The 20,062-nt window shown below is 41.4% G+C and overlaps 1 protein-coding gene and 1 long non-coding RNA gene across 2 annotated transcripts in view; both read right to left on the minus strand.

Annotated features, from left to right (window-relative positions):
* Window positions 1-18,741, minus strand: part of igf2bp3 (insulin-like growth factor 2 mRNA binding protein 3) — a 19,802-nt gene extending 1,061 nt beyond the window's left edge. The window contains exons 1-13 of the mRNA XM_039820753.1: window positions 18,102-18,741; window positions 17,101-17,161; window positions 11,930-11,978; window positions 8,883-8,934; window positions 8,569-8,632; window positions 5,027-5,149; window positions 4,730-4,865; window positions 3,808-3,939; window positions 2,743-2,862; window positions 2,519-2,593; window positions 2,122-2,253; window positions 1,833-1,946; window positions 1-1,568 (exon numbers count right to left, since the gene is read on the minus strand). The exon at window positions 1-1,568 is cut by the window's left edge and continues 1,061 nt beyond it. Of these exons, the coding sequence (XP_039676687.1) occupies window positions 1,467-1,568; window positions 1,833-1,946; window positions 2,122-2,253; window positions 2,519-2,593; window positions 2,743-2,862; window positions 3,808-3,939; window positions 4,730-4,865; window positions 5,027-5,149; window positions 8,569-8,632; window positions 8,883-8,934; window positions 11,930-11,978; window positions 17,101-17,161; window positions 18,102-18,276 (1,335 nt within the window). The 5' untranslated portion in view covers window positions 18,277-18,741 and the 3' untranslated portion in view covers window positions 1-1,466. The remainder of the gene's footprint in view (window positions 1,569-1,832; window positions 1,947-2,121; window positions 2,254-2,518; window positions 2,594-2,742; window positions 2,863-3,807; window positions 3,940-4,729; window positions 4,866-5,026; window positions 5,150-8,568; window positions 8,633-8,882; window positions 8,935-11,929; window positions 11,979-17,100; window positions 17,162-18,101) is intronic.
* LOC120571688 lies at window positions 6,600-7,808 on the minus strand. Its single transcript, XR_005641264.1, has 2 exons — window positions 7,697-7,808; window positions 6,600-6,702 (listed from the first exon to the last, which is right to left on the minus strand). It is a non-coding gene; the product is annotated as an uncharacterized LOC120571688 (long non-coding RNA).
* Window positions 18,742-20,062: the final 1,321 nt, after the last annotated feature.

The raw sequence follows: 20,062 nt of genomic DNA on the forward strand, positions 1-20,062 counted from the left end.
GCTTGGACCTTGCTAAGACGCCATAGTCAAAAAGGTGGCAAATGGCCTGGGAACAGAACAGACAAAAAAATAAAAAATAAAATATGACGCTCTGCTGACAGTAGGGCAGCAAGAGAGAGGACCATTAGTCCACACTGACCACAATTTTTTTTGGACAAATTGAAGTCACCAATAATGTCAATTCCAAAACTAAATGGCATTGCTGCAATGATGTACGGTTGGCATTATTTGCATGTCTTAGTTGTTTTGTACTTTTTTTTCAGAAAATGGTGGACCCTCAGGGGAAAAACTGAGGAGATTTTCTCGACACTCCTGTCAGCCGCCAGCTGAGAGGGCGCCAACTCTTGCTCCAGGGATGCTATGTACAAATAGACTTTATGTACAGGGTCATCTTAAGTCACACATACACATGAACAATGCCACCTAAAGCACCAGAGTTGAAGGCAAGGTCAGTTGGCAGCTGACCAAATTTTAAATTTTCTTAAAAAAATAAAAATGTTCAAAGACTATCAGCTTTATAAAGTATACAAAATACCACAAAAGCAAAATAAAAAAGAAAAGGAACATTTTTTTCATATATATATAATCATTTTCTTTTCTCTTCTGAGGTACTAGATCCTGAGGTAGTTAAGTAAAATGCATATTAAATTGGTTTTCCTGGGCAGCAGCAGTTCGGCACTGTTTCCCTAAGTGTCAGTCGTGGCGCTGCCCTAACCTCTAAATATATATATATATATATATATACTCATCATGTATATAGGTCTATCTATAAAATGCATCTAAATTTATAAAATGCCACTATCATTACAGGGGCAGGATGCCCAATATAATCCACCCTTTCAGGGTTCCTGTCCTGAAACAAGAATCTTTCCCTAAACATGACCCACCCAATCTGAGCCAACCCTCCCCCAAAATAAACCTGTTGGTCCAACCAGGACCTGATAGCAATGCCTTTTCACTTCCACAGAAAACTCATGTGGAAGCTTTACCAACCAATTAAACACAAAAAACAAAAACAAAAAATCTGAAGTCAACCAAAACATCTAGTCAGGTTTGAAGTACCACACCAAGTAGGTGATAGGAGGGGGATCCTTATTTGTTTGTGTTTCTAGTGTAAAAAGGACAAAAAAACAAATAAAAAACACACCCGGGGGGGGAGGGGGGGTGGGAGAAGGAGAGCAGTCGAAGGGTGCGTACATGTGAGGGCAGGTGACATTGTTGGGAGCCCCCAGAAGTACATTCTCACAGAGATGCAGAGGTGAGGTGGGTGGAGGTTTAGAGGCGTAGGGTCCCTTATTAGCCACAATTTTAATCAAGACAGACGAGGGGTGGAGGTTTGGGTTCTGATAACCTTCGACGCCCTGAGATGAGCATTACGACCCCTTGTCTTCTCCCCCTGGACTCCGTTGCATCGGTCGAGTCTTCTGGCAGATTCAGTCACCATTCCTCCAGGTCCGCTGGAGCTTTTACTTCCTGCGGGGCTGTGGAGGTTGGGCTCCAGATGTGGGCTTAGGCTGCTGCTGCCTCCTCACCTGAGCCAGGATCTCCTGGATCTTTCTCTGGGCAAGCTAGATAACAGAACATGTGATGATCAAATCATAGCACAAAGTTATCAAATTAAGATTCTTTAGTCTGATCAGGACATCCTCAAGTGATGTGTTATGGTCAGAAGTGCTCTTCTCAGCATGAACAGGATTAACAGCTGACTCTGGGGTGCATTTGCCCACAAAGTAGCTTACTACAACAACCTTTATTCAAATACAGAGCTGAAGAATTGTGACTTCTTAGTCATGTGCCTCTGGGGAATCTTCAATTCCTTCAGAAAAACCCACCTGGCATGCAAAGAAGTGTCCGCTGATCTTTACTATAACCTGGTCATTCTCATCAGGCGTCTGGTCCCGGGGCACCACCACCTCTGCACAGGTCAGGTTCTGCAGCTCATTTACCTGCAGCCACCATAGAAAGGAGATAAAAGAATTACTTGAGGAAAGAATTGGATACAAACACCACCATTTAAAAAGGTTCATTTTTCATTTGTTTATACAAACTTAAAGTTAGTGGCAGGTTAAACTTTGCAGAATCCTGGCTTGGGTTTGTTCAGCTAGTGTAGCGATTAATTACCGTTTTTCCACCTTTCCCAATGACTCGTCCAGCGGCAAAGGAAGGGACCTTGATGTGAGCCTCCAGCTTCACCTCTTCCTTCGGTCCAAAGAAATTCTCTTCCTTAAGCTTGCCAAATATGCGACACTGAGCCTGCAGCCGGACAGGTTTGGAGTACAGATTACTCATGGTGCACTTCGGAAATGCGACAAAAAAAAATGTCTATACTGGCTTTAAAGAGCCACTACCGTATTGAAATTGTAATAATGAAAGATGTAAATGAAAAGAAAATTATGACTGCAAAATTAAGTCAAAGAGCTGCCAACAGGTGCTCCATCAAATTGAATTGCATCTCCATTCTTTTCATTTTTACCAACAGAGTTTTATGTGTTTATATGGCTGTGAAGAGGTACAACACCTTAAACTGAGCCTCTGGCGGTCCAATGATGATGACCATCCTCTGTTTGGCATCCATTCCTTCTGCAGGGGCAATCTGGAGGGCAGACCGCCAGCATTAAATAAAAAAATAGAAAAACACAACCTTCCCTTACGCTTCAAATTCCTATCAGTCAGGTTACAACAGGTGGACCGCCAGCATCGACACATTGAGATTCAGAACTTCACTTCCTGTCAGTCACTCACCTTAATTGAAGCTCCAGCAAAGTGTGACAGCTGTTTGATGTGTTGACCCTGTTTTCCAATGATGGCTCCCACCGCAAGCGCAGGGATGAACAGGTGAACAGTTTCCGACTCTGGGTGTCCCTGCTGGGTATAAACACTTTAGTGCTACTGTGACCAGGACATCACACTGACAGTAACTGCAGACCACTTGCTTCAGTCACCAATGCCCAAACAGTTTTCTACATTGAGCTCATGCACTGTAGTCATTACATCCAGTGGGATTTTCTTCCATTGGTTTATTTCTTATTTCTGAAGAGAGCACACTATGTTCCAAACACTAGACTGATACCTCGTTGCACACTGGTAGAGCACATTACTTTGTGTGTGATTGACATGTGCCCTGGAAGGGGATGTGGTTTGCATCGTCCAAGAGGGACAACAAGTAGCACTGTTGATTTTGGATCAAGTTCAATATTCCAGTAAATATGTCAGCTGAGAGGGTACATGAACAACTTGCTCTGGCCACCTCCAAATCTGAATATGGGCTTTTAGTTCAGAGGATGTGCAGTTTGCAAAATACTCACCTTCCTATATAAAAAAAAAAAGCAAATGCAGTATTTTTGGCAGAAACACTAAAGCATCTGGTGACTTGAAAATATATATGTGCACTCCAGGATTTAAATTTCCCCATTCACACAGATTAGGACCTTTCTAATAAGAGGTCAAAGATCAAGAGGCAGCTGGAGAAGAACTTTGATGCAGCAAACCCTGCCCCCTTAATCCCGCAGCGAGCAGCCACAAGCCGTGCAAAGCACTTTGAGACGGGTGACTTACAAGGGGCTGGCTGCTCGCCGACAGCACAGAAGCCCAAAATGGCTCCTCAACCCCATAAGGACTGCACTAAAGGAAATAAAAAAAAAAAAAAAAAAAAAAAAAAAAAAACAAACACAAAGCTGAGTTGACTACCCTGACCTAAGAGTTGCAAAATATTATTTTTTAAATAAAAAAACACCACCAGTCCTGGGTTTGTAATAGTAGTGTATGGGGCAAACCACTACTGTATGTGAAAAGGAGACTGTCACTTACTCCAAATGATGAGCATCCACCGTGGGCTCCAGGAGGTGGTCCACTGGACATGGAGGGACCCATGCCTGGTGCTCCACTGGGGAACAAACCCAAAGCGTTCAGATTCAATCCTGGAATCAGGTTGGACTGGAGCTTGAGAGAAATAAGAACATTTCCGTTAACACTATACGTACGAATTACAAAAACGTTGAATGCTTGCTCATAAACTCCACTATTTATATTTTTATATTCATTTTACACACAAGTGAGGACTTCAGGTAGCAACTTAAAAAAAAAAAGCACACAAAAAAGCAGCAACAATCCCAGAGCAAGAGGGATTAAATGTAAACCAAATGTCCACCTAGCCTTCCAGGGTTCTTGATGCTTCCCGCCCCCCCTTACATTTTCTGTTGAAAAATTGTACATTTATGTCCATTTAGTAAACCGCATGCACACTGTAATGAGCTCCCCAGGTACAGCACTCCCATTACCTGTGTTTAAAGCCGTCACTGTAAACTCAAGTGAGAAGGAATTTTAGGTCACTGACAGAGTTTAAGTAATCTGAATATTGCTGATTTGTAGTCATTCCCTATTCATAATTTTCTAGAAACTAACATATTTCCTTCAGATAAAGGCATCAAGAGAAACCTGGTTAACAACATAATTCCATAGTCTTATTTTTTTATTAAGTGTATTTATATGACAATTCAGGATATGAAAGTGCTGCTATGGCAGCAATGTTTCAAGATCAGTTGTGCATGTAAAAACAATTTTCAGATTTCCTTAAAGACACATTTTGGTGTAATCTGGTTTCCTGTTTTTATGTACACTCAGTGACCGTAATTACCTACTGGAGCAGACCGTCTAGGGACATTTTCCATTAAAATGAATTAATGGACATTTTGAAGGAATTAAAATGTTCTTGTTAAGTAAAAATGCTTACGTTCATGGCAGCCATGTCACTGTCATACGATTCCCTGACCTTCTTCATCACCTCCTCCTCGGCTCTTGCGCAGGCCTCGATAGAGCCCTTCACTGTGATGGTCCGCTCTGGGTTGTACAGAGTCAAGTCCTGGAGACTTGACAGGACAATGGAGGTGGGGACATGAGACATGAATTATCCGAGAATAAATTCTGATACTAAAAAACACACTTCATGCCAAGTTGCACTTTGATGAATGGGCTGCAGAGACTACAAATAGTGTCAACTATCAGTTAACAGTGCGTCAAACAGTCTTACGGTGAGATTGTGATCTTGGTCCCCGTATCTTGCTCGATTTTCTTCAGGTTGCGTCCTTCCTTCCCAATTAATCTTCCTACAAAGTTGTTGTGTGCAAGTATCTTCAGTGGGATTTCCTCAGTACTGTACAGACAGATGGGATGTTTGTTAAATCCTCGTACAAAATTCAGATCACCTGTCCTACAAAAGTCCATTTTGTCTGCATGTTGTGAACAGTCAGTATCTTACATTAGGTTTCTTTCATGTACAAGCACATTTTCTTGGCTTGTAAGTGTCCATCCACATTTGCCGATTATGAACCGACAGCTGTGCATCACAACACGTATCATTTACCATCCATGCTCATTTTGACTGGATTGTAAGACGTGGGAAAACTGCATTTTAAGTAAGAGCTGAGGCTTTTTTTTTTTTACAAGTTTATAGATGAAAAATTGTTGGAACCAAGGCAAATATTCTGTCTCATTTTGTTTGGGCGCAAACTCACAACTTTGTGTCGAGGGCTTCCTTCTGCATGATCTCCATGATTGTTGTACAAGCGTTCGAACAACCTTCAGGGGTGGAGTGAATTGTAATGGGCTTCTCTGCTGCACCTGCATTCTCTTTTCTATGGATGTCAATCCTGTAGTAAAAGCAAATTTATTTGTATTACATTTGTATACAAGGCAAGTCAAAGTGCTTTACATAAGACAGAAAGGCATGGTTGAAAGACCGGCATTGTTGAAAGACATGTTAAAAAAAATAAAATAAAAAAAAGGCCCCTAAATTGGATTAAAAGGAATAAAAAAGTAAGATTAAAAAAATGCCAAAAATAGAAAAAAAAAAAACTCATAAAAAAAATAACTTATTTAAATTAAATATAATTGCATGGACACATTTGGGGTCTGAATCATGACTACTCCAAGATTTTCAACCTGGCTTTTAGTCTTAAATGTTAGTGATTGGAGGTGAGCACTGACTTTTAAATCGTTCTTTGGGTCCAAAGACAATTCCTTTGGTTCTTTGTTTAACTAAAGAAAATGTTGGCACATCCAATCACTGCACTTCCTTTGCGTATGCCACCACAATCACATGTCGATATGGTTATATAAGTCTTTGTGATGCCTGCGTAATTATGGTAAAACTTGAGTTTCTCCCCCATCATCTGCACTAGCTGGAGCATGTACATGTTAAACCGAAGAGGTCCAATAATGGTGCCTTGGGGAAACTCCACGTCAATTTTATATTCTTTGTTCACACAAAATAGTCAAATAGGATTCAAACCAATTTAGCACTGTGAGCAGTCCTACAGTTTTTTTAGTCCAAGTTGTGGTTGACTGTGTTGAATGCAGCAATGATGACCAAGAACGAAACGTGTTTAAGTGGATGTAATTCAAGACCTTAACAAGAGCTGCATTGGTGGTGTGGTCGAATTCCTAACTGGAAAACATCAGAAATGACTTTACAGGTGAAATTAGTTTGTAGTTGATATAAGCCTATAATTGTTCATTAATGAGTTGTCTAGATCAGGGGTGTCAAACTCAATTTCACTAAGGGCCACACGGGAAAATAAGAATCACATCAAGGGCCAGACATGTATAGTTTACTGACATGCTTTTATTTAATTGAAAAATTAACATTTTTTTTACTGTATTATTGCCTGTCTCGTATAGTCTTCTCAGTTTGGTCCACATAAAGACCTAAAAAAAGTCAGCAAAAAAGTTAATTCGCCATCATAAGAGTTTAGCAAATAAGCAAAACAATAAAAATTTTAAAAGTATGCTACCACACAGCCGACTCACAGCAACCTGTTTTACAGCCTGAATATGCAACGTTTAAAGTCAGGAAATCTGCCAAATTCAGCTTTGAGTATCGCAAAATTACAGTTTGAAAAACTGTTTTCTGTCTTGTTGGTTTAGCAGACAACTAGGCAGGCCAAAATGTATTGTGAACCTAAATTGATATTTGGGCCGGATCAAAATTTGCGAGGGTCCGGATTTAGAGACTGCAGGCCTCGAGTTTGACACATTGTCTAGATTGCTTTTATTTATTTTTTTAAAGTGTCTGCATTTTTCAGGCCCTGTGGTAAATGGCCTGAGAGTAGAGAAGTATAGACTATTTGTAGAAGATCCGATGCCATGCTGATAAAAACATTTGAGGCAACGGTACAGGAGGATTTCAAATATTGCACTTTTCTCTCCAAGGTTATATGGAGGACAGGATCGAATTGTGTAATGCCAATTTAATTGTTTTTTAGTGGACACAAGGACAATACAGAAGCTATACCTTAAGGAGAGGAGCTGCAAGCTTGTCTAAACTTCTGAATTTTCCAGTTAAAAAAAAAAAAGAAAAAAAAAAGCTAATTCATTGTATGGCTTTGTGGATAAAAGTTCAGGGGCCATTGACACAGGGTATGTCAGCCAGTCAGTACAATAGCAAATACAATTACGGAATGTGCATTATTAATGTTTTTGGCAATTATAAATGCAAAGTCTCTTTATAGATGTCATTATGAAGATGTGGCATTTCTTCATGGTGCTTTATTTTATTTTTTATTTTTTTTAAACCAGAAATAATTTTTTTCCTTCATGGAGAAAAAAAAAAAAAAAAGTTTACTTTAATACTGGAAGTCAACAAAATGGGACAGGACACAGCTCACTGTTTCAGTAGAAGTCCTGACCTCTGTGTACGTACTTTGAATGGGTCTGTTTGGTGATGTTGCGGATAGTGGCACCTTCCTTGCCGATAATTGCCCCTACAAACTGTGTGGGAACCAGTATGCGCAGCGGGATGTCTGACTGCAATTTGGGCCGGTTTTTTTTTACATTAGCCATTGGAGAGGAAAGGATTTCGTCTCAAATGATATAGCCATGTTAGGACTTAAACACCGGAAGGCAGTAGACAGTAGTCATGGAGTGAAACGCTCTGAATGGATAAACTGACAAACAAATTTCTGTTGAGGCCATCTACGAAGTGTCAAAGGTTTGATTTCTTTCCCCATCTCCTTATTAATGGGAGAATCCAATGAGTGGGGATAAACAAAAACAGGTTTTGGTCCCAAAACCTCGGTCACAAATGATGGGCACAAGGAGGAAATAGCTCCTTACAAGCCGAACAAACTGAGGGGCAGTGGCAAAACTTCACTTTGTGAGATATGAGAAATTAACTCAAGATAGCATTCCCATTTAATACACACCTTACTTGTCAGCCTCAAGGATTTAGATTTGTAGTGAAACAATCAATTATGCCTAGATACATCTACAACCACACGTGCAGAGTGTAACATTGTAATATGATTCATGTACACCAGGGGGCACCAGATGACTATTTAACCCCCCCCCCCCCAAACACACTACTCTCCATCAAATGTCAAATTAAACTAGACTTTTGGACAGAAGAAATCAGGTGCACTGAAAGAACAAAACAGGAGTTGTTGATTTAATTTCAAATAGACAAAGCTGGGTAAAGAGAAAAACTTCAGCAGATCCATGTCAAAGACATCAAGACAGATGAGCTAGAGGTTAATGATGTGACTACACTGCATATGCGTGCACGTGTGTACTCACAGCCTGGCCTGGTCCTTGGCTGCATATCGAACGTTGACTACTGCAGTCTCTGTGTCAGTGTTTACTGTGGGAGTACACACAGCAGAGTCAATCCACATTCAATGGCACAGACTACAACATGGGGTACTTCTTATATGGTTAAGCAATTACAAATTACATAAAAATGTTGCAATAATGCATTTTTATTTAAAAACAAACCGAATGACACAAGATTGTACAGTTGGAATATAAAACTGCACACTAAAATGTTGCGTCGAGGCAAGGTGGTGAAATTTCAAGCATAATTGCAACACAAAACAAGTGTGTGTATTTACCTTGTTCACAGCTCTCTACTGCACCATACTGAGCAAGCATACCATCCAAAACCTGGGAGAAAGAGAAGCCATGATCACACACCCTTTTTTTAAACTTTATCCTTTCACTGCTATAGTTTTTATATTATGTCTATATTTCTTGCACTATTGGACTTCTTTGCACTACCACCATGGCACACTTCCCATAGCACCTTACCTGTCCTGTCACTGCAAGCATATCATGCTTCTACATCCCTTAGTACATTCATGTGGATTTTATTATTTTTTTTATTATTTATCTTACATTATTCATCCCGTTTATGTTGTGTGTAGTGTCTGTAAGCTACTGGGACCTTGAATTTCCCCTTTGGGATCAAAGTTTCTATCATGGATGCTTTACTTGTTAGACTAAATGTTGGCAAAATTATTAAATGCATTAAAAAAAAAAAAAAAAAAAAAAAAAAGAAGTATTCCCAGCATGTTGGAACCCTACACCTAGGCAGGCAAATAAAAATTTGCTTTATTGAAAATTCCTTCAAAACTACACCACACTGGCCACCTGCCCAAAAAAAAAAAAAAAAAAAAAAAAATTGATTTCAATTCATAGATGTGATCAAATGTGGGCAAGAGGGGGAGCAAGGGTTCTACGCTAAAACATCCAACCATGCTCAGTCAAATCAAAGGCCACACCCCCAAGAGGTCAACCCCACTTTCTAGCCAACAAGACTGTGTCCCTTCCCCCCCACTCCACCAACCCACTAACCAATCAACCTCCCGCCTCCCTGCCATCTCCGCTCCCCATCATTGGCTGCTCCTGCACTGATACGAGTTCCCTGAAGCCAAGATTTGCTGGCTGCTGGCTGGATGTTCTGCCTGTCCGTCTACCGAGCCCAACCAATGGGAATCCAGACCATTCAGGAAAGGGTGGGGTACATTCCAGCAGGAAGCAGTGGCTGGGGGAGGGGTACTAGGTCATGCTACACATTCTGTGAATCTGCGCACATGGAAAGGGGAAACAGTCCAGGCCCACCCACCCACTACAGCTTGTGAACACATGACTACTCTCTCCGCTATACTCTTGCTGTAGGGCTACACACACACACACACATCTACCTGATAAGATAGATACAAGTTCTTTGCATCAAAAGATCCCATTCTATTCCTCCCTTCTAACCACTCTGAGGGGGAGAAACCTCCATGTCACCTTTTGAGAAAGCAAACAGCTTGTGCGCTACATGCTAGGAACATGGGTGGATCTGGAGTTGAGGGACACGCGTAGGCAAAGCGAGCCCTCCATTACAAAACACTGAGCCTGTCCGTGGCTAGGTGATCACACTGAATCGGGCTAAAATCTAAAGCCATGCATTAACCTTATAAATTTAGAATACTAAATTGTGCAATTCAATATAATAATCTCAATAGGCTCCCATACTCTTTATGGAGCAGAAAATGTATTGAGCACAACAGGCACACGCCATCAACGCTAAACCTTTGATGAGGAAGGCAGAGGGGGGTCACGTAAAGCTGCGTTATGTCAGATGAGATTCCACGTGGATGTTAACAATGGAATCTTGACTTTGACACGTTTGTGAAATTTGTCAGACAATTTAAAAAAAATGTTTTGTCCAGATACATTTATGTGCCCAGTAGATTAGTATGTAATCAAAGTAGGATGCGTAGCTGCCACTGAATACTGAAGTTTAAAAATTAATTAAAAACGCTTCTCACATGCAGAGAAAAAGACAAGCACTGCATGGACACCTGCTCACCGCTTGTTTTGTCTTTTACTAATCAGGCAGCGGATTAATTCAAAACATGATTTTCTGATGAATTTGTCACAGAATGTGGGGGTGTATTTTTGCCTAAAATAACAAGGGTCACAGGCTTAATTCAAGATTCGGTCAAATAAATCAAGCAGTGTTGGAATGGTTGTCTGTACAACTATCATTTGTGAGGATTTAGATTTTTCTTAAAAATGTGGGACCTCTAGTCTAGGCGGTTTGTATATGAATGTGCTAGCAGATGAAATTGGCATAATAAAAACTTGTTTCAGATTTATTATGCTGCATCTCTCCTGAAAAATGGTATTGTACTTTATTAAAGTTTATACCATTTCACTTGTTAAGTGTTAACCGTATGCAGTAAATTAAGGGATTGATTCTGTAATTTTGACCATAAAAATGCCTTGTAATATATTTGTGGACACCATAAACCATGCCCTTAAATTAGAATACATTTGAATTTCTTACATACTTAAAATTACCATTAACAACAAAAGCCTCAGACATCCCACGTTTCCTTGCATGGCCAGTGATTTGATTGCATTCATTTGTGCATGGGCCAATTAAGTTTTCTCAACCCTATAGATGTCAAGGAAACCCTGACATGTGCATCTTAAATACATTCAAATCACTTCATTTACAGACTGTGTGAATTAACACAAAATGCCACAAAGTACTGATTAACTACATAGATTTTTATTGGAAATATCCCATAAACCATATATAAGGGTTAATGGGCTACAAGGGTTTCTCCCCCCGCAAGAAAACACATTGTGTGGAAAGATTCACTTTCAAACTTGCACATGTGATTAGTATTGAAAGACACCATGACAGAACAAGTAGTCACTTTTGCTTCTGTATAGCCCCATAATCAATTCCACAGCAAGCCTTTTAAAAATAGTTTAAATACTTGCCTACTAGGCAGCCAGCAAGTGTAGCAATATTAAGCAACAAAGACCATTAACTGTTTAAATCAAATCACCTGCCATCCTTACTTTAATTCTTCCAATGTTTGTTTAGTAAACAAGCTCCTGTGTCGCTAAATTATTTAACCCTAAAAATCCTTATTACCTTATTACATTTGCAATCATTTGTATTCTACCAATCACAGTTCCACCCACTGGTCTGTGTGTTACTATGGCCTGATCTTGTAGCCTTGTTCAAATGAATCATGAAGCGCATGCTCAATTGAAACCCAAAGGGAGGCAAGGTGACTCCAGAGGCCACTAAATGAGCCCAGTTGGGCTGCCCCACCCTGGAAGCAGTTAGCAGCCTGTTAGCACTCACCTCCCACTGCATGTGAGGGGGGATGTTCCTGATCTGCAGCTTACAGCTCCTGGAGAGAGAACCAGAGGAAGAGAGTGGGGGATGGATAAGAGGAGGGAGAGAAAAGAATTGATGAAGGTAGGAAAGAGAAATGGAGACCGTTAATAGCTGACAATACCAAGAGCACAATGACACAAATGACAGATTTTAACTACAACATTCCCTCCGCCATCTAACTAGAGGGACCAGGGTGGAGAAGCTGCAGATATGACTTCTGCTTTAGTTCCAGTCCTGACCCAGCAGGTGCACTGAGACAACCTGGGTAAAACACAGGAGGAAGAAGCAGGCAAATGGGTGATTTGGAATCACCATTGGGTGGCTTGAAATTGGAGTTGTGGGTGCTCAAAATTTAAATTAGGCTAAAAACGCACCACGCCCTTTGTCCCAAATCACCAATTGTGTCAGAGCTCAAAGAATGATGAAAAGCAGGACTGAAGCGGCAGAAAAGAGTAGCAAGGAGGCATCAAGGACGAGAGCAAAAAAAAAATAAAAAAAAAATGGAAAAGCAAAGATGCATCAGAATGTCTTGTCTACACAGTTTGAGTCAAGCATGTGCCCTGTAGTATTGCATCATGAGGATTTAACCACTGCAAACCTCAAGCCCACTCTTTCCAACTAAAATAGACACTTAACCATGAGCATCCAGGGGTTGTATTAAAAATGGGGAAAGGGAGGGAGTGGTGCTGCAGGTGCCAAACAGAAACTAAAGGGAATCTCCACTAGGTGCGTCGCACTAAAAGAAAAAAAAAAAAAAAAAAAAAAAAAAAAAAAATCAAAATTGCGTGCTTGTACATAGTGTGTGCATACACCAGAAGCAACTGGAGACTAGCAGTTACAATGGTGCTGCTGTGCTCTGTCACTTGACACAAGGACAGAAATCCCCAATCCATCCTTTTAGCTTGAAGGTCCACACATTTAGTTGGACTTTGTGTACAGCAGCGTAAGTATACCAGCTATGTGTGGAGGTCATACAGAATGTAGATTGAGTCTCAGTTTGTATAAAAATGTGAAAAAAAGTGCAGGCCACTCCGAAGTCCACTGCCTGTTGATACACAGAAATCTAAAAAGGAACAAAATGTACATATGGCTGGAATCTCTCACACACACACACACACACACACACACACACACACACCTAATTTAATTAATATATTGTGTAGACTTAATTTCCGGTCTTTGAAGAAAAAAAAAAATGTTTAAGTTATACTAAACGCATCTTATTCTTTCCCTTAGGCTTGACTGAGCTGTTAAAAATGTCTAAATGCAGCTCATCTACTTGTACAGACTGCTCCACTGCTGGTGGTTGTTTCCTAATCTGCTGTGTATAACGTTACACTTTACAACATGCGGCTTTTATTAACTCACCATTTACTTTTTAAAAAAAAAAAAAAAGCACATCTATGCAGTGAAAAACGTATGGCACATGTGCAACAAGGGCCGCAGTAGTTGAAATTCCTCAGCCACTACGACCATAATCAAGCCAACAGCAGTTCAACATTTAATGTGAGACATTAGGAAACAACTTTTAAATGAGCAAATTGTAAAGAAAATTCCCAAATAACTTCTAAATAATAAAGAGGAATTCCAGCCCTTTCCGGCCCACTGTGCCATTCCTGGCTGATGGCCCCCCTCTATCCACACATTCTGTATGCTCTGCATTGCGGTGGGAACGCCATGCGAAATGTGCAAATGCACCAAGCACTTCCAGTCGGATTAACCTATAGCTCTACACACAGAAGAAGTCAGCCAGGGTGTGGGGTGGGGGTTGGTATACATTCCCTAGTCCAAGCCTTTGATTGGTGGGGGGGGGTGAGGTGGGGTGTGGTGTTTTTTGGGGGGATGGGGGGACTAACTCTGTTTCAGGCAAGGGTAACAAGGGCCCTCTCTGCCCTGTGGGGGTGGGGCCCTGTTGCCATGGACACGGACAAGTCCACTGACAGGAACATGTAGAGCAGAGTTAAAAGTGGAAGGGGGAGGGAAGGGCCAGGAGTAACTGGGGTTGGTTCGTCATGTGATGGCCAGGAGGAGGCCGGGCTCCTTATTTACTTTTAAAAATGGACCAATATTTTACATGTTCGCCCACTTCCTTCGCTGCCCATCTGAGACCTAAGGCCCTGCACCATGGACATCATGAACACAAGTGGTTGTATAAACACGTATGCAAGCATGCACATGCAGCCATATTTTAAAAAGAAAAAACTGGATTCACAAGCCAAGCACCTTGAGACTACACCACACCTGTATTCTCTCTCCATTTCTTAATCATCCCTCACTGAAGCACTATACGTCAACACCATCAGGGACGGTGGGGGACACAAGACCTGTGCTCAATGCATCCACAGGCCATAGACTATTCAGTATGCAGAGGTTCTGAATGACTGAACCCCACACAGGCTGCTTTCCACTGCCCTCTCACAGGCCTGATATGCACACTGTGCGCCTAATAATCTAAATTCTGAACTTGCATTTGGATAGATTGGATTTTCTGAGGGAATTCCAAACCAATCCGTTTAATAAAACGGACACACACACACACACACACACACACACACCTTAAGGAACTTTGCTTGCAGTCTGGGTAAAACAAGGGGCCACATTCATAACTCTGGCTCCCCAAGTCTCTGTCCCAAATCCCCGTTATTGCAGGTGGGGCCCCAGAGTGACCCCATGACCCAGAATTCTTGTAATAAGAGCCAGCAGCCATTTCTACAAAAAAAAAAAAAACTACTGATACGATCTACCCTTTTGTTTCAATTTATGGAGTTTTCGTACTGCTCGGTTTTTTAAAAAAAAGGTCAAAAGGGCTGAAACGTTAAACCACTCAATGAGAACAATTTCTATGAATGTTAAGAAAGCATTAAGTTGCACACATATCTAAGTATTAACGTCCGTTTCCCATACACTCACAAAACACACTTGGGGGAGTCACCCCTCATACAGCCAAGTCATATTTCTGTACATGCTACATTTGTTTAATTTATCCAAAAAGGGGAGCATAATTTGACCCAGGAAGTTAAATCAGAGTGTACACATTAATGACACTGCAGAAACTCAGTTTGGCTTACAATTGATTAAATACAATAGAGTGAAAAATGGCTGTTTTAACTGAAATTTAAATACACCTGTAAGATTCGGATGAATGCTTGGTTTCCCCATCATAGAATTTACATGACATTAAATAAATAAAAGCTCAAGATATTGTCAAGAACGAGTGGGTGTCCTCTATAAATGCCAGAGAGAGAGATACACACTTTTGTTTTAACAAAGCCAAGCACAAAACGTTTTCATAAGTCAGACAGTGACATGTAATGTCCATAACTTGGCTGAAAGTAGTTCTAATACAATGAGTCTGTGGAGGAGGTTTTTTCAATTTACAGAATTTTGTTGTGTCATGTTGGTAATGCATACAGTACATTTCTACAAGTCACTATTGAACGCATCAGATGTTTTGCTAATGCACTGGAGATTTTAGAGGGCTTCTGGCCAAAAAATGAGGAACGTACATCAAATGGTTTCATTACATGTATTTTGGCCAATGTGAAACACCACACTGCATAAATCTTTGAGCCCCAAACTATAGCCACCCTACTTTTATCTTGGGTCTATGTAGCACTTCCCCTTGCTGGTGGGTTCAAAGGTTAAGCCATGATGACTGGCCGTGCCTCCAGTTGATATTTGCAGGTTGGAATGCGAAGAGGGGCCCCAGTATGAGAAAGTGTGTGTGTGTGTGTGTGTGTGTGTGTGTGTGTGTGTGTCCTACACTCCAAATACTGTTCCCATTGACTAGTTATGTTCCATGTTGTGAAGGGAGGGCACGTTTTACTTTTTTGAAGTGTGGCTGAAACTCGACTCTGTTGCTGTTACAGCCACCACAGCAGGCTGCACTAAAGACAGCAACGTCACCAGTTTCTCGTGATCAGGAAAATTTGGGGAGTAAGATTTGACGCAAAATTCCCTACAGCAGCTCACCTGGTTTATTTAGCCAATATACAATTTTGACAAACTGCCTATACCAAGCTGCCAGGAGAATCGTAAAATACATTACACGTAAAGATGTTAAAAAAAAAAAAAAATCCCCTGCTTGATTCTTTCATCTCCACGCACGTTCTATCAATTTAGAGCACGTATAATAGATTACGTTAAAAAGGCACATTGTCTCACCTGACTTTAAAATGGGATTTATGCTATGCTTTTGTTTAAAAGCAGCAGATCAAACTTTAAAGACACCAAACCATGCATATATCCTAACCTAATGACATTTAGAAATCATAAAACCCAATTACCAAGCGAGAGCCATTTTAGTTTAATTCAAAAAGGGTTAATTATGAGCGAATTGCGTCATTACCTAAAAAAATAAGCAGACAATGCCAAAAGAAAGCCCCAGTATTTTACGTTTTCCGCACAGATTACGCAGACCCTACAAAAGAATATTTACAGGAAATCATTCACTGTCCAAGTGTGGCTACGGGGGTCTAACTCTGAAACTAAGGGTTTCCGTGACTTGGTCCCCAAACCTCCCATTCCACTCGCGTTTGGGAGTCCATCTCATGCAACAGCAGCACAATGTGCAGAGGAGGGCGGAAGCGCAGGGAGAATGACGAGCAGATCCTTCTCAAATGGACGACTCCACAAGGCCTGTACGCCTGCACTCACTCTTTGCACACGTTTCAACAAACACACTCAGGCTTTTACTAATCGCACAGAGGTTGGAGCACAAATAACACTTTACACAAAATGCTAGTAAATGGGCGAGCGAGAAAATACAGGCATATGTGCCGGCTAAAGCCTAATGTACGACGGTTTGAGGAGCACCCTACACCGTCATGGCGAGAGGAGGGAGTACACCACCATACGCCCCTTTCATTTGACCCCAGAGCATTCAGAAAAAAAAAAAAAAAAAAAAAAAAAAAGAAAAAAAAAAAAAAAAAAAAAAAAAAAAAAAACCTCATTTATCCACAATAATAAAATAAAAATACTGAATTAACATCGTTCAACAGCAACATAAACACATTTCCGGCAAATTACACTGGGTTAAAAAAAAAAAAAAAAAAGGCTTCTTGAAGAAAATGGTTAAGGAAATAAAAGTTCCCATGAATTGAACAAAGTAGCACTTTTTTTTTTTTTAAACCTACCTTTGACGTTTAGGGACCGAGTGCTCCACTTCGAGAACTTTCCCATGAAGTTCAACTTTACCTAAAAAACAAAAACAAGAGACCATTACTGTCAATAATCATTTGACCTCATTCGCGGGCCTACTTTCTTTCCTGCTTGGATATGTATTTGGAGTTAGTGTTTACTACTCATTTTGTGTAGTGGACTAAAATCTTCACTAGGTATTATGTAGCCTACACATGGCAATGCCCTGGATATTTTCAGCATAGTGGGATCTTAACACAAAATGCTGAACGTGTACGAGTCTCTGATGGCACGAGACACAAATGAGCCAGGCATTAGCTCAATTCATAGAAATAAAAATCACACGACTTTAGCGAAATTGTAGGTGTCTTGTTATGAGCAAGCTTTACGTCAATTTAATATCAAACCATGAGACGAAGTGTAACATATACAAAAGCAAATGGGTCGTGTGGCTCAGTTAGTTGGCCTACATTTGACCAACACAATTAAACCACCTGGTGTGTCAGCATGGGCGAAATGGCTTCACAATGTAGCGAGTTGTTGCCACTGGAGAAGGCCTCTAGTTTGAGAGGAAGTTCAAATTGAAGCTGCAGCCCCTGCTCCTATCGTGCCAAAGTGGACGGTGTGATAAAGCCCACAATAAGGTTCACTTCACGGCGTCCACAGCCCGCTGCTCTGAACGGCAACATAACCTGCATTAGTAAAGCCAGCCTTGGTATTCCTCATCCTCATGATTGTGTTTACGCGACCATTTTATCAAGCTACACTAAGTGAAATTACAAGAGAGCAATTTCACCCAAACCCATGGCAGCTTTTTGTCTGAGCCCACAGTGTCAAAAGGCCAAGTAAAAGGTTTTGTGTGAGAGAAAGAAATGCTTGGATACTCTCTCTCTTCTCTCCCCCCCCCCCATACAGGACTCCAGTAAAGGCGATCTTCACACAACTGCAGCAGTTCGTGAGTCCTTCAAAAATAACACTTTTTACAAAGATTTCTCACCTGAAAGAACATCGATGGCCTTCATTGCAGCTTTCTCGTCCGGGCAATCCACAAACGCATAGCCAGTTTTGACAAGAAACGGACCACTGTGCGGAATCTTCCACTGCTCAAAGATAGTTTCGAAGTCCTCCTCGCTCGCCTCAGCGCTCACGTTGCCAATGTATAGCTTATTCATGTTCTGTGCAGAAAAGGGACAATCTTTACGCTGAGGGAGAGATAGTTAGTTGCTCTCACGGGTGTGCAGGGTTTGGAGTAGCCTAAATCGCCTTTACTATTACGGAGTGGCTGTGGCGTGCCTCCCGGTCGTTCGAGCCACAGATAGATTTAAACTGGCAGCCTCACTGTGCGTTTGCTCTCCCTCGCCCCTCTGTCTCTATCGCGCAATAAATAAATGCTCAATTATTAATCTCGTGTCTCCAAACGATGGCGGGCTGGGTGAAAAGGAGGAGAAACTATGTTGTGTCTTCCTCCAAACCCCTTGGTAAAGAGACAGAGAATGTCACACACGGTAAGGCTGGTGCCCGCCTCTAAATCTAGAGCCTAGAATGAGGAGAAGAAGAAGAAGGGGGTGAAAAAAAAAATCTTCTGCTATTCCGGCTTTTTTGAATGAGCCACGTGTTCAAACTACAAATCAGCCCACACGTGAGGAATCCCAATTGCTCAATTAAGTGTTTGGGATTGGGGAAAATTGCACGGGAATCTGGGGTGGGGACAGCAGAGGGGAGTGGAGAAAAAAGGAGGGGAAGAGTGGATTGGTGTTGGGAAAAACCTGGCGAGCTATGTGCGTAAAGGGATTCCGTGAGAACCCAGTGTATCTTTACTAGAATCACATTCGTGTGCCTTTCTCTGCAAAACCTCGATTATCATTGGTCGGCAGAGGAATAGTAAAACGGCAGTGCGCTCATGAACGCCCATAGCAGAAACGACGCTGATATTGCGGGGGCTGGTGCGCACGGTTGTGCTAAGTGCGCTGTACTGATGACACAGTAGGAGGAAAAGGGGGTGGGGCCATTCATAAACGATGTTGCACTATATTGTTAAATTGCATGCTGGACACATTTAATTTTGAAGAAACTTGACTAGGGAGGGCCCTGCGCCGCTGCTCGGGCCTTTGCGCAATATGGGAATGACACGTACTACTATCCACATGACGGCATCCATCTTCTCCAACTAGAGTGGAGCCATGCCCTCCCTGATCCACAACTCAAAGTCCAACAGCAGGCCCACTTTGCCCGTAGTCACACAAAATTATATTGAGGGGGCGTCTTTGGGCGAGATGAGAGCTGCCACGCCACTTGATTTTTCCAACTTTCAGACCGTTTGGCACAACGAGGAGGCGTTGGCCATGTGGACCAAATGCACATGGCGAATCCTCTGCTATACCTCCGGCATGGCTCTGCATTCACTGAGGGAAGGAGGGGTCTCCTACACTGAAGTGCCCCTAGCGTCCTATATGTAACGCACAGCCCTATTCAATCACGTGTGGAATCCATGTCTAAAATATTACACAACTGTCAATAACATATTTTGTCAATCAAAGGTGAAGGCCGACCCTTAGGTCACTCTGCAGTGAATGGCCGTATTTACAGGACTAATAATGTGTAGCTGAATCCATACCAAAGGAACAAAGGGCGGTATACTGTCAGAGCAGAAATTGTTCTAGTTTTTCCAACATCAAAATGAATATGCACACAGTTTCATGATTATCATGAGATCAAATCTGACAATGGATTTGTAGATTAGATTCGATTAGATTCAACGTTATGGTCATGGTGCAGTGTACAAGTACAAAGACAGTGAAATGCAGTTTGCATCCAACCAAGAAGTGCAAAAAAAGCAGAAAAGTGCAATGTAATATACAAAGTATAGACAGGTGGTGCATAGGCATTACAATAATATATTAGTGTTATAAGAGCAGAATAAATATGGCTATGTAATATGAACAACATGTACAGATATGT

Source organism: Perca fluviatilis, chromosome 13, assembly GCF_010015445.1.
Source record: "Perca fluviatilis chromosome 13, GENO_Pfluv_1.0, whole genome shotgun sequence".
NCBI classification, from domain to species: Eukaryota; Metazoa; Chordata; class Actinopteri; order Perciformes; family Percidae; genus Perca; species Perca fluviatilis.